The 12,639-nt window shown below is 48.4% G+C and overlaps 1 protein-coding gene across 16 annotated transcripts in view; it reads right to left on the reverse strand.

Annotated features, from left to right (window-relative positions):
• Ulk4 (unc-51 like kinase 4) overlaps nucleotides 1-12,639 on the reverse strand; it is a 290,769-nt gene that overhangs the window by 241,078 nt on the left and 37,052 nt on the right. For 13 of the 16 annotated variants that reach the window (XM_076917962.1, XM_034484051.2, XM_076917954.1 and 10 more), the window contains exons 19-20: nucleotides 4,253-4,360; nucleotides 952-1,035 (exon numbers count right to left, since the gene is read on the reverse strand). In XM_076917962.1, the coding sequence (XP_076774077.1) occupies nucleotides 952-1,035; nucleotides 4,253-4,360 (192 nt within the window). The remainder of the gene's footprint in view (nucleotides 1-951; nucleotides 1,036-4,252; nucleotides 4,361-12,639) is intronic. The other 3 variants (XM_076917964.1, XM_076917958.1, XM_076917956.1) reach the window with 1 other exon arrangement.

Below are 12,639 nucleotides of genomic sequence, written 5' to 3' on the forward strand. Positions count from 1 at the left end.
AGACTTTATTTACACACTGTGGTGGTTTGCATGGCCCCAGAGGCTCATAGATCTGAATGCTTGGTCACCAGGGAGTGATACTATTAGGAGGGGTAGCCTTGTTGTAGGAAGTGTGTCACTGAGGGTAGGCTTTGGGGCTTCAAATGCTCAAGCCAGGCCAAAGTCACTCTCTTCCCACTGCCTACAGATCTCATGATATAGAACTCTCAGCATCTTCTCCAGAGCCATGTCTGCCTGAAAGCTGCCCTGCTTCCCACTGTGACAATAATACACTAAACGTCTGAACTGTAGGCCAGCTCCAGTTAAATGTTTTCCTTCATATGAGCCGCCGTGGTCATGGTGTCCCTTCACAGGCATGGGGCATTGGCCAAGACTGCTTGCTGCCTCCACTGCTGGAACCTTCCTCCACTACCACATGACACTGGAAGGAAACCACTCAGCATGATGGTCTTTTTTACTCTTGTAGTAACTAATGTCTTTAGCCTGTGGCTTTTCTTAGGTGGAACCCTGTCAGATAACACGAAGGAAACAGAGACCACCACCCTGCAAGGTCAGTTATTAGCACTGCGTGGTAACATGGACACTCCATGACGAGGGGTCATGGGACAGCCATCAGCATGGAGCTCAGAACAGCAGCTACAAGCACGTCACGGGGCAGGCAGGCTCACAGAGGGCTCTGTACACATCCTGCCTGCTAGGTTGTCATAGCATAATCTTAGACAGAGGCGGGTTAATTAATAGCATCGTACAGAAGAGAGGCCACACTGTTCATACTTCCCGTCATCTTTTAAACCAGGCGCTTAAATATATGAGGACGCCAGCTTGCCCAGAATATTTAAATTCAGGAGCAAGACTCTGTTGACATGCAGCCTGCACTGCTTCAGGCTACGCTCCTCGCCTGGAGGGCGACTGCAGTTACTGGGTCTACAGAGGACAACAAAGGCACCTTACCCCTTCCCGGAGGCACCTCATGAGCACAGTGTAGGCAGCCAAGGGGACAGCCCAGCATTCCCTGGAGTGCTCATTTTTTTCTTCCTAAAAAAAAAAAAAAAAAAAAAAAGACGATGGGGAAAGACAGAGAAGTCAGTGCCACAAGAGGTTGTCACCATTTGAGAGAAAAATTTTCAAGCATACAACATCTGAAGCTTCCCAGATCCCACTGAAATCACCACTTGCGCCTGACTTTTGGACCTGACCTGGGGCCTCTTACTGCCGTGTGCACACACAGTGTTTGCACAGCGTGCTGTGCAGGCCGGCTGTGCCCTCACCCACCGAGCAGCATCAGCTATCTGGAGTGAGGGGAAGATGCACAACATTCAACCCTTAGCACGGCAAAAGCCTGGGCTCTGGCAGCCTCACACTAGGGCGGATCACTCTCCCTTTAACGACCCTTAAACAGACGAGGGGCAGCAAAAAGCAGAGGGAGGAAAGATTGTGCTGGAAAGATGAAGACAGAGGCCCTGGGGACCTCAGTCCATCAGCCCCCAGCCCTCCCTGCTCCTCCCCAGAGCCCCTGCCCCAGCCACTTGGATCACATAGCCTAAAATTCTCCACTCCACCAAAAGCCTGAAATACCTTCCCTTCCTGGCAGAAGTTTTGCCCTTGCTGGGAAGCCTAAGGCTGCAGGCAGCAGTTACTTGCTTTCTTCAGGCTTGAGGTCAAACAACAGGGTCCCAGGAGAAGGTAATGCCACAAGTCACAAGTCAAGGGTCACAGGTCACAAGTCAAGGGTCACAGGTCACAGAGACAGGAGTAACACAAGATCAGTGCCCTGGGGCACTGTCAACTCCAGTCTCTGGCTCTTCTGCTTCTCCGAACAACTATCTCTGTTTCTCTCTCTCTAACCTGTGACCTGCCTGCCACTTTGTGAACTCTCCCCTCCTCAGAGAATCTGTGAGAAAGAAATAACCAAGTCCACTATGCTCCTGCCACACAGGCTGGGAGCCATTGCTCTTCCCAATGCCCAGCGTCCTGACAGGACAGTGTCCCCCCTCCTCTCATTGGCTTCATTCCCATCCTGCCTTCTCCGGGCCTCCAGGTAACCACCTGTCCTCTGCCACTCCTAGACACAATATCTTCTCTCCACTAAATCTCATCTCCACCTCAGTGGGCTCACTGTCTCCCACTCCAGAGGTTCCAGCCTGGGCTATAAGGGGCACCGTCTCCTGCCAACTCATCCCTCATACAACCACCGTCTACTGGCTTCTGGGTCTCCTCACACCATTTTACATGACTATATCCCCACTTCAAGTAAAAATGTGTAAGCCAGCTACTGCTGATCCACCAGCCACTGCTGTGCGTGTGTAGAGTGCTGGTGTTCACATACATTCAGGTGTGTGTGACAGCCAGAGGGTGACACCACCATCTTTCTTGTCTGCACCTTCTACACTGAGGATGACTCTCTCATTTGAACCCAGAGCTCACAGAGCCAGCTTGCCCGCCTGACATTTATGGCTTCTGAGGATCTACGTTCTGGTCCTCACTTTTCACGGCAGTCCTTGGCCCATTGAGCCACTTCTCCATCTCCCAGCCCCGGGTCACCAGTGACTTCAATGTCGCCACCCAGTGTGCTTTAGAACTTCAGCTTCACTTGGTCCCAGTGGCGCTCCCTTTCCTTAGAGACCCGTGGCTGCGTCCTCAGTTTGTCCCTGGCTTGTCCTCATGAACCCGGGGAGCCTCATTCTCCATCTATTTCCTTCACTTAAACCAGAGTGGACTAAGTGTCCATCTTACACCTTAGGGACTTGTCCTTGCACCCTTCGGATGGAGACATGTCTGGGCCGAGGGGCATTTCATCACCACGTCTCTCTAGTCTCCTCCCTCCCTCCCTGCTCACCTCAGGGGTCTGCATACAAGATCTGCATTTCTTTATTTACTCATGGACTCACTGGCTTATTTATTCATTCATTTCTGGTCCTGTGGGTTGAGCCCCAGGTCTCACATGTGCTAAGCTGTATCCCCAACCTCCAACGGGACACTTAAGTAACATGTACTTGACCTGAAACTTCTAAAAACAGTCATGCATCCATGGGAAGACACTACTAAATAAAGAACACAGAGAGAAACAGATACTAAAGAACATAAATGCATCAAATGGAGTTGGGTGCTACAAAGGAAATCCAGGAGGGGAAGAGATGCAGAAACTACAGAAAGGATGCCTCACCACAGCTCACTCAGGAGCCAGGAAAGGCTCTCTAGGTCCACTTGAGAGAGAAAAGCAGGTGTCATGGGAGAAAATGGCACAAGCAGAGGAAAGTGTGTGTACAGATACAGGGATGCCTCCCAACAGGTGTGCGGTGCAGTGCACAGATGCCAGGGTGCCAAGCACAGGTGTGGGAGATGCAGTGCACAGGTCTAGGGGGGAGTGTGCAGTGCACAGGTGCAGGGTAGGATGCAGTGCAGGTACAGGGGGTGCAGTGCACAGGTGCAGGGGTGCTGTGCAAAGGTACAGGGGTACAGCAGGGCAAGGTGAGCTAGAGGTGGAAGGAAGTTAAAGAGACAAAACTTTAAAAATACAGGGAAAGGATGTTGCCTTTTGAAACCTGTCAGAATATCTAAAGCTCACAGGGGTGAGATATAACTAGCCCATAATCTATCAGTGTTCACTCAGTAATAGTCTTTAAAGAACACTGGTGAACAGCAATTACCCACGGCTGACTTCAGCTGCCTTTCACCATCTGCTATCAAAAGTTCTCACAGGCAGGTTTAGATCTACACAAAGTAGTGTTTCACTTAAACCAGGTGAAGTTCTTACAGTGGGAGACCAACGTCTTCTCCTGCTTGAAGGACTCAAACCACCAACAACCACCGAAAGTTTTGAGGACTTTAGTTCCTTCATTTTAAAACATGGCTGAAATTCTACTAAGCCAAAGGAACAAGTGCACAGGGCGGGAGACGCTCCTAGGCCAAAGGAGCATGCGCACCGGGAGGTGCCACGAGAGCCAAAGGAGCATGCGCACGGGGGGGGGGGGGGTGCACGAGAGCCAAAGGAGCATGCGCACCGGGAGGTGCCACGAGAGCCAAAGGAGCATGCGCACCGGGAGGTGCCACGAGAGCCAAAGGAGCATGCGCACCAGGAGGTGCCACGAGAGCCAAAGGACTGCAGAAGCTCTCTGCTCAGGACTGGACAGAATCCTAAGGCTCTAAATTATGCAAAGGGGAGAAGTGAGGTGGGATTTGTGGGAGGTTATCAGGGCTCAGTAGAGAGTGTTAGAGCCCTTCAGACAGCCCAGGGTTCATCAGACAGCCTCACCTGGGTGGCTACGAGGTAGAGAAGCTGCCCAAGGGTGGGCAGGAGGCATTGCTTCAGCTTGCCACTCCTGAAGTTCTCCCGGATTAATTCAGTTAAGAGTGTGATCGCCTGCAATGGGAAAAATCGGTGTGTCACTTCAGGGTCCCTAGAAGCAGTTCATCTGTATTGTGGGGACACTGGCTAACAAGACACCTTTAAACAGCCTCCCCAAATGATAACTGACAAACAATAAACTGCGTTCATATGTCTATTTCATCAGTGTGAGTACTCATGCAGACATGCACATGCCACAGCACATGAGGAAGATGGCAGCTTTCAGAAACTGCTTCTCCCCTCCACTTCCGGGATATAACTCAGGTTCATCAGGCTTGGTGGCAAGCTCCTTTACCCACTGGGCCATCTCACTGGCCCCCGTGATGTCTGCAATGAGATACATTTAGAATGTGTATGCATCTAAGAAATCCTCAGTTCCCAGTGTTTCTTTGGTGGTCCTTTCATAGTCCCAGACAATGGTCTTCTCTTTGCCACTAGTCTGTGGTTCATAGTCTCTAAAGGACATATGGCCATATTCTGTGTCTTTTTCTGGCCCCTTGTATTCTTCTAGTTGAGATATGTCTGTGTTGTTGTACATATTGATGGTCCATTCTGCTCTCACATAATAGCCCATTACAAGGGTGTGCCATGATGTGTACTCTGTATCTGAAGTACTTGTTGAAGGGAATCACGTGGCTGTGGTACTTGCCCCAGCAGGAAGTCCTTCAACTTCACCAATTGTCATGAAGTACCACATTCAGTCCTCTGAAGCTGCCAGTGCTCAAAAGTTTGTTTTCTACAAAGTTATCAGGTTGGTCACTAACAAATTACACTTTAAAATGTTGAGAGTACATAAGGCAGTTTGCAGTGTGGAGAGGAAAGCAAGAGAAAGGGGGCAAAACGGAGGAGAAGCAAACAGGCTTTCTTTCTATTATACCTTATGAATTATGTTTGATGCCAAGGCGAAAATTACAACTTGGCTCTGATATATTTAAAGAATATATTTTAGATAATTACATAAGAGATGAAGTTTTTTTATGTAAGGAAGAAATTTTCTACACCTCATTGGAAATAGTAAAATGACACTAACTATGATATGTTGATATAAAAACCTAAGAGCAACTACTAAGAACAAAATCTACACAAGAGAAGAATTTGGTAACACCACAGGGAAAAAAGTCAAAATGGAACTGCATGTTCAGCAAACTCAAAGAAGGTAGTAAAAAGGAAACAACAACAACAAAAGGCAAACAGAAAACAAAAGCCAATTGTCAGACATAGGATCAAATATTTTAATAATTACTTTAAAAGGCAGAAACTGTATGGCCCAACTATAAGCTGCCTACAAGAAACTCACATACAAGTTTGGGGAGACTGGAGGGTTGGCTGTGAAAGATGAAAACTATGTAACAGCAGTGGTGAACAGAAAGCAAATCTGGCATTATTGACAGCAGAAACTTCAGAACCAAACAAAGTCTGCTTGAGACTAAGGGAAACTTCTATATGATAATAAAGAAGTCCATTCATTTAATGAATACATATACACACATACTGTTTACATATATATATATATACATATAAACATACATAAAAATGTCATATATATACAGATATGTATACACATAAATGTTCAAATATATACACATATATGTATATAAACCTATCACACACATATATACACACCAGTCCTAAATGTGAATCTCCAATAAGAGAAATGTAAACAATGTAAAACAAAATCCCAGAAAATTTACAAAAAATGAAGACAAACCAGATGTGGTAACACACACCTTTACTCTTAGCACTTGTGAGGCAGAAGCAGGTGGATCTCTGTGAGTTTGAGGCCAGCCTGGTCTACAGAGTGAGTTTCAGTATGGCCAGGGCTGCACAGAGAAACCCTGTCTCAAAAAACAATAAACAAACAAACAAACAAATAAATAAATAAAGGCAAATCTATATTCACAGTCCTGGACTTCAAGGCCCACTTCTTAGACACAGAAGACAAAATGCACCATGGTCTCTGTTTGATGTGGGACAACTGAGATGCAGGCTAGCATGGGGGCTAATAGAGGCTGGGATTGACACTGCATGACTTCACTGTGGGAGAGCAGATGTTCATGGTAGGACAGAAAGGCATCCACAAGAGTATGCCTAACCAACGTGACAAACCCACATGGTGACCCAGTGTCATACAGTCAGCCTGGGAGACAAGACAGCCACCAGCTACCAGGAAACACAGGTGAACCTCAACCTCAGTCCAACACCCTGAACAAACAAGTTAGCTCAAATGGACCACGAGCTTAAACTATAAATCATCCAGGGACTGGTCATAATCTGGAGCTCACCATCCAGGGCTAGGAAAGGCTGATCTAACGTTGAAGGCATAGACGCTGCACCAAGGAGGATGGACAGTCAGCAAACAGCACCACAGAAATCAAGGAAATGCAAATTAACTCCCATATGAGGCCCTGCCATGCCTATCAGAACTAAAACCTAGAGGAAGCATGGAAAGCCTTGGGTAGTAAGAGGCCATGTCATCCACACTGTGACAGTGATGTGACAGTGAGGTGTGAATGGGGTAACCATGCAGTAAACCAGCTCAGCACCTTTAAGATACAGAATATAGAGAGAGAAACACGTATGTGTACTCATGTCTGCGTGTGAGTGTACTGCAGCACACACATAAGGGCAGAAGCAGGACTTTCATGAGTTCAAGGCCTGTCTGTGCTGCATGTAAACTGCTACCTCAAAAGCCAAGGGCTGGGGATGTAGCACAGTTCTGCTTTCCCTGGCATGCAAAGGTGGCAGGTGTGACCCCTAGCACTGCAAAAAATAAACAACCAAGAAGAAATCTCACAATGTGACAATTGTTGTCCTGAGCATTTGCCCTAGGGACGGGTTTATAAAAAGTTATTTGTACAAATAGAAACAAGCCTGATTCGAGTAGTTTTACTTGCAATTCTTAAAACTGGAAAGGATACGGATGTCTCTCAGAGGCTAATGGTTAAACACACTGTGCACAAAGTACATGGAAACTGCTTCAAAACACAAAGCAGGGAGACAGAGCACAGGAATACTACACTGCGGGAAAGAAACTAAAGGCTGCATGCCGCACACTCTCTACACAGTGCTCTCAAAAGAACAAAGCAGAGAGATGGGGACAAGCCTGGTGGCCATGGCACATGAGCACGCATGGGAAGACAGACATGGCCTTACGGATCTGGGGACCCTCAAGGCACTGAGTCTGCTTTCCTTAGAGGCTGCTAGGTCAGCATCCTAAGGGGCTGCCAGATGGACTGTATCCAGTGTTTGTAGAAATTCTGCATGGAAGTCAACAACAACCTCAAGTTAAAAGACTCATTTTCATAAAAATCAAAGGTATCCTACACTCAAATATCAGGTTAGGTTTTCTGGTCCCAAAGCTTGCTGCTGGAACTTACAGAATTTCTCTTTTATAATCCTCTCGTGCTTATGGTGGTAAGCGACACCAGAGACTGAGACCATTTTAATGCTGTGAGCCTTTAAAGCCATAGACCTGAGGGACTACAGTCAGCATCTTGTAAACAGATACACAGCAGCCAAGTTACTACGGCAACCCAGCATCCCACCTACAAAAAAGTTAACGTGGATTTAACATCATCTCTGCAATATCAAGTTATTGGTTTTCCATTTATCTTTAAATTTTTGATAAGTACCAGTATTAAAAATGGAAGAAGAGGGACTGGAGAGGTGACTCAGTGGTTAAAAGCACTGGCTGCTCTTGCAGAGGACAGGAATTCAATTCCCAGCACCCACATGGCAGCTCACGATTGTCGGCAAGAGCAGCTCCAGGGAGATCTGGCGCCCTCTTCTGTCCTCCTCATGTACTGCACACACATGGTGTTCATGCGTATATACAGCAAAACACCCCTGCACATAAAACAGTCAGTTCTCTTTTAAAGGAACAAAGGAAGTGCATGCACGGACAGTAACAAGGAGGGAAGTATGCTGCTGATGACTGTGGTCCGATCACAAAGCAGAGTGGCAAGGTGAGACGGGTCAACTGCTCTCATACCTGCCTGCCTGAGCGTGACCCCTGAAGTGGCACTCCATACTCATCCATGAGGGCTCACACACATACAGGAAAGAAGGCAATGTCAGAGGCCAGCTGCTGCCCCAGCTGCAGCCCTTCCCCTCACAGGCAGCACAGACTCCTACTGAGATGCTGCCCATCAGCCCCTAGCTAAAGGACTTCCTGGTGCCAGGATCTCTCACCTAGGAGGTGAGCTGACACCAAGGGGGCACTGGTGGCCACATGTCCTGCCTCCAGCCCCCTTCCCTGCCTTCTGCCTGAAAATCAGAGAGCTCTGGCAGCAGGCATGTGTTGTTAAACTTTTCCCATCCTAAGAACCGGGCAGGAAGAGACCCCACTTCTGCCATGTGGGTCCTTATTCCTCTCCTCAAAGCCATGTGTCTGGTGCTGGAGCCTGAACTCTCCTCAGAGCAGCAGCACAGTCTGTCTGTCTATCTGCCCATGCCATTAATAACTCAAACCCCAGCAGCCCATCTCAGGGTCCTCTTACATCCACATCTGAGACCACACAACAAAATAAATAATAAGAACACCTTTTGAACACTGTATCACTGAACCTTGCCATGTAAATGAAGAGACTGGCTCTGTCAAAATCCCTTTGCCCACTTCCAGGGAATGACAGGCAAAATAATTTAAATGTCCTCTTACTGGGATTATTTTATGTTAGATAAATGTGATAGACTTATGACAGAGCTGGCAAAAAAAAAAGAAGGAAGAAAAAAAGAAACTTCAAAGACTAAAATGGGACGAGGGAGAAAGAGGAGAGAGATAGAGGGGGAAGATAAATGGGGGAAGAGAGGAGAGAGAGGAGAAGGGAGAGAGATGGAGGGAGAGAGAAGGAGGGACAAGGAAGCTTGGTGCACACAGGAGGCTTTAACTCAGGAGAATGGTGGCAAATCTTGGTGACTTTGAAATGACTTTTGAAAGGGAACGAGAGACAAACCCCAGGGCTTGTCCTTCGTGTGCTATCAAATGGACCATCCACATCAAGATGGGACCCCAGGGCTGTATACATAAGAAATAAGCCAGTGTGTAAGGGAGGGCACCAAGAAACAAGGGCTCTTTGGTGTTAAAGGAAGCATTGAGGGAAATGTCCATCTGTCTGACGTCTGTCATCATCCCTCCCCACCTCCCACCCTGGAGAATCTAACCAAACAAGAGCCAACAGCAAATGCACACCCTCACTTAGAACCTCTCCCTCCAAGACCAAGGCTGAGCCAGGGACAAGGGGTAGCAAGGCTGGCCAGTTCCTGGGGTCAGAGGCTCAGATCTCCAGAGCTTCCCTCAGTCCACATGGAAGTCGCTGAAAATTCGCAAAACCGCATCCTGTCTTAAGGCCTGAGAATATGCACTGCGGCCAGCTATCTAGTGATCCCAGGCTCCTGGGGGCACTGTGTTGGGGCTCATTTGGCCCTCATGGTAGGATCATGAGCTTTCAAATCTGCAAGTACCTGCATCTACTTCCAGGGAGTCTGTCCTTACTGGTTCCTTACTGGGAACGTCCTTGACAGAATTGCTCTGAGTACCCAGAACTCTAAATGAGTCACCAAAGTGGAGAAACAATGGCCTGGGAATTGAGACAGCCAGAAATGCTGCTGCCCCTGGGTGCAGCCTTCCATGCCCCCCTCAGACCCACCCTGCAGAAGTGGGCCTGGGGGGCACCAGCCTGAAGGGCTCTAAGGGACCCAGCCTTTCCAGACCAGAGATGAAGTGGGAGATACCGACAGTGAACTTCACAGCTGCCTCCCTGTCAGGTCTCCTGCTGTGCCCACCCAAAGGACCCTGGGTCATCTGGTCACACACAGGACAGTAATCCATCCCTTTGTGTTGATGACACTCTGCTAGCTGCACCTGGTGAGCCAGACTCTGTGTCACATGGCAGACAGTGAGAGGCAGACCTTGAAAAGGCTCATGGTGTGTGACATTGGCAGTGACCTCAAGAGACCCACAGTATGGAGCACACAGGAATCTTCCTTCCAAATAAAGGGAAGCAGCTGGAGAGATGGCTCAGTGGTCACAAACACTTGCTGCTTTTGCAGAGAATCCAGGTTTGGTTCTCATCACCCACATCAGGTGGCTCACAGCTACCTGTAACTCCAGTCCCATGGAATCTGATGCCCTCTTCTGGCCTAAGCAGGTACTGCATGCAGATGGTCTGCATACAAACACAAATAAAACTAAATAACAAAAAATTTAAAGAAAAGTTATTGCACCATGTTCTGCCTACCACAATAAAAGGGTCCAAACCTTTGGGTTTTGGAGACAACCCCGTACCCATCCTCCTGCTGATCAGTGGTGAGCCTGCCAGTTGGGTGCCAAGATGCATACACCATGATACTAGAACTGACTTCTGACAAGAGAGAAACATTGCATATAGCCTGTGGAGAGCTCTGATGTCAGGAGCCAGGCCAGACCTTGTCAATCATCCTTCCACAGTCTTTCTCCATGTGGCAATCAGCAGCCAGCTGCATGGTTGAAGCTGAGATAAAATGGAACACAGCCATGTATATAATACATAATGGTATATACACTGTTACATAACATGGGGCAGGGTACAGCAGTGACCTCTGTACAGCTGGAACGGTGTGAGAGTCCAGGACACAGCTTGTAAGCATGCCACTTGCCTTGAGTGCACAGGAACTGGGTTGATCCGTGCACCAACTACACATATTGTTTTTCAAAAATAATGTATTCATAAAACCAAGCCAAGCAGAGTACCTCGCTGCCTTGTGCACGGCCGACACTCTCAAGGAATCGGCTGCCATTGCTTGCATGGCTACCTCTTCTCTCCATGGCCCCACAAAAGAACAAGACTGGTCACAAGGAGACATGAGTGGAGATCAGAAGGATGCATCTCTGCAAACCTCCCACAAGGAGGCCCAGAAGGACTGTGGGGAGAGGAAACTCTGAGACCCACACCTTTGGATTAACACATCTATGAGACAGAAATGGACTATGGGACAGGGCTATGCAAGGGGGTCAGAAGCTTGCAGCAAACTCGCATTTGAGTATTTAAACAGACAACAAACGGAAGCAGTATGGACAGAGCTCTTCAGTGAGAGCACGTTGTCCAGACTCTAGTGCTTCCCCTGAGTGGCCACCAGAGGGCAGACATGGTCATCAGGAGCCTTGGATGCCTCTGCTCAGCAGCATCGGCCTCTGCTCACCCATCGCTCCCTGGCAACTACCTCTGTTGAGTGTCTAACCAACCAAAAACAGAGGCCACCCTGAACCTCTGAGGCTCCACTGGGCCAGCAGGTAGCAGGCTAATGGCACCAGAGTCCTCTGATGCTGGAGGGGACAGAATGGATCAGACAGCCGTACTGGATCAGACAGCTTAGTTCTGTCCTCCAGATGGCCGCCTCTCCTATGCTACCCATTCTGGGTTCCCAGCCCACCGCTCCCACCATGGACCAGGAAGCAATTGCAATCCGCCTCCACGCCACCCCCAGTGGCCCTCAGTGCACTGCCCTGGCAGGTCAGCCCTGTGTATTCACCATGGCTGGATAGTCTCATTCCCACCTCACTCAAGAGACCCACAGAAAGGGAAGGGTGGTGTCCGCCTGAGTCCAGCCTTTCTTGCTCCATGCACTTCACCTGAGAATAGGTTCCTTTGCTTTGAGTAGCTGAGGCTTTTCACAACTTCCCAAAGTATTCGTTTTACCATTTTAATTTCAGTTAGCTCTACTCAAGTCAAAGAGGACTGGCAAGATGGCTCAGTGGCCACCAGGTCTGATGAGCTGTGTTCGACCCCCAGGACTCCAGGACTCCAGTGGTAGAGAGAGTTAACTCCAGCAAGTTTTCCTCTGACCTCCATACCTGTGAACCTACACAGATACACGTGTGTGTGTGTGTGTGTGTGTGTGTGTGTGTGTGTGTGTGTGTGTGTGTGTAAAAATGTTAAGAGTCCCCAAGGACAACGTATCCATGTGCCATGTCCACACTGCAGGACTGGCCTCTGGTCTCCCCTTCCTGACCACACATGGAGCCTCACACCCTGCAGAGCCCATCAGGGAGCCATTCCCATGGCAACATCAGCTGCTTTATACTAGGACAGGACCCAGTAGCCAGGACTCTTTGTGGCTATACCCAAAAAAGACACAGAACCATCTGCCTTACTTGCCACTCTCTCCCCAGCACACAGAGCCTGAAGAGGATGGAGGGAAATCCGTTCCAGGCTGCGAGAGTGATGTGGAGAGCCCTACAGAGGTGTAAATGATGTATATTTATTTTACATTTATTTACTATATATCAGAGGTGCACATACACAGTGTGCATGTGGAGG

This window comes from Arvicanthis niloticus, chromosome 21 (genome assembly GCF_011762505.2).
Source record: "Arvicanthis niloticus isolate mArvNil1 chromosome 21, mArvNil1.pat.X, whole genome shotgun sequence".
In the NCBI taxonomy this organism is placed as follows: domain Eukaryota; kingdom Metazoa; phylum Chordata; class Mammalia; order Rodentia; family Muridae; genus Arvicanthis; species Arvicanthis niloticus.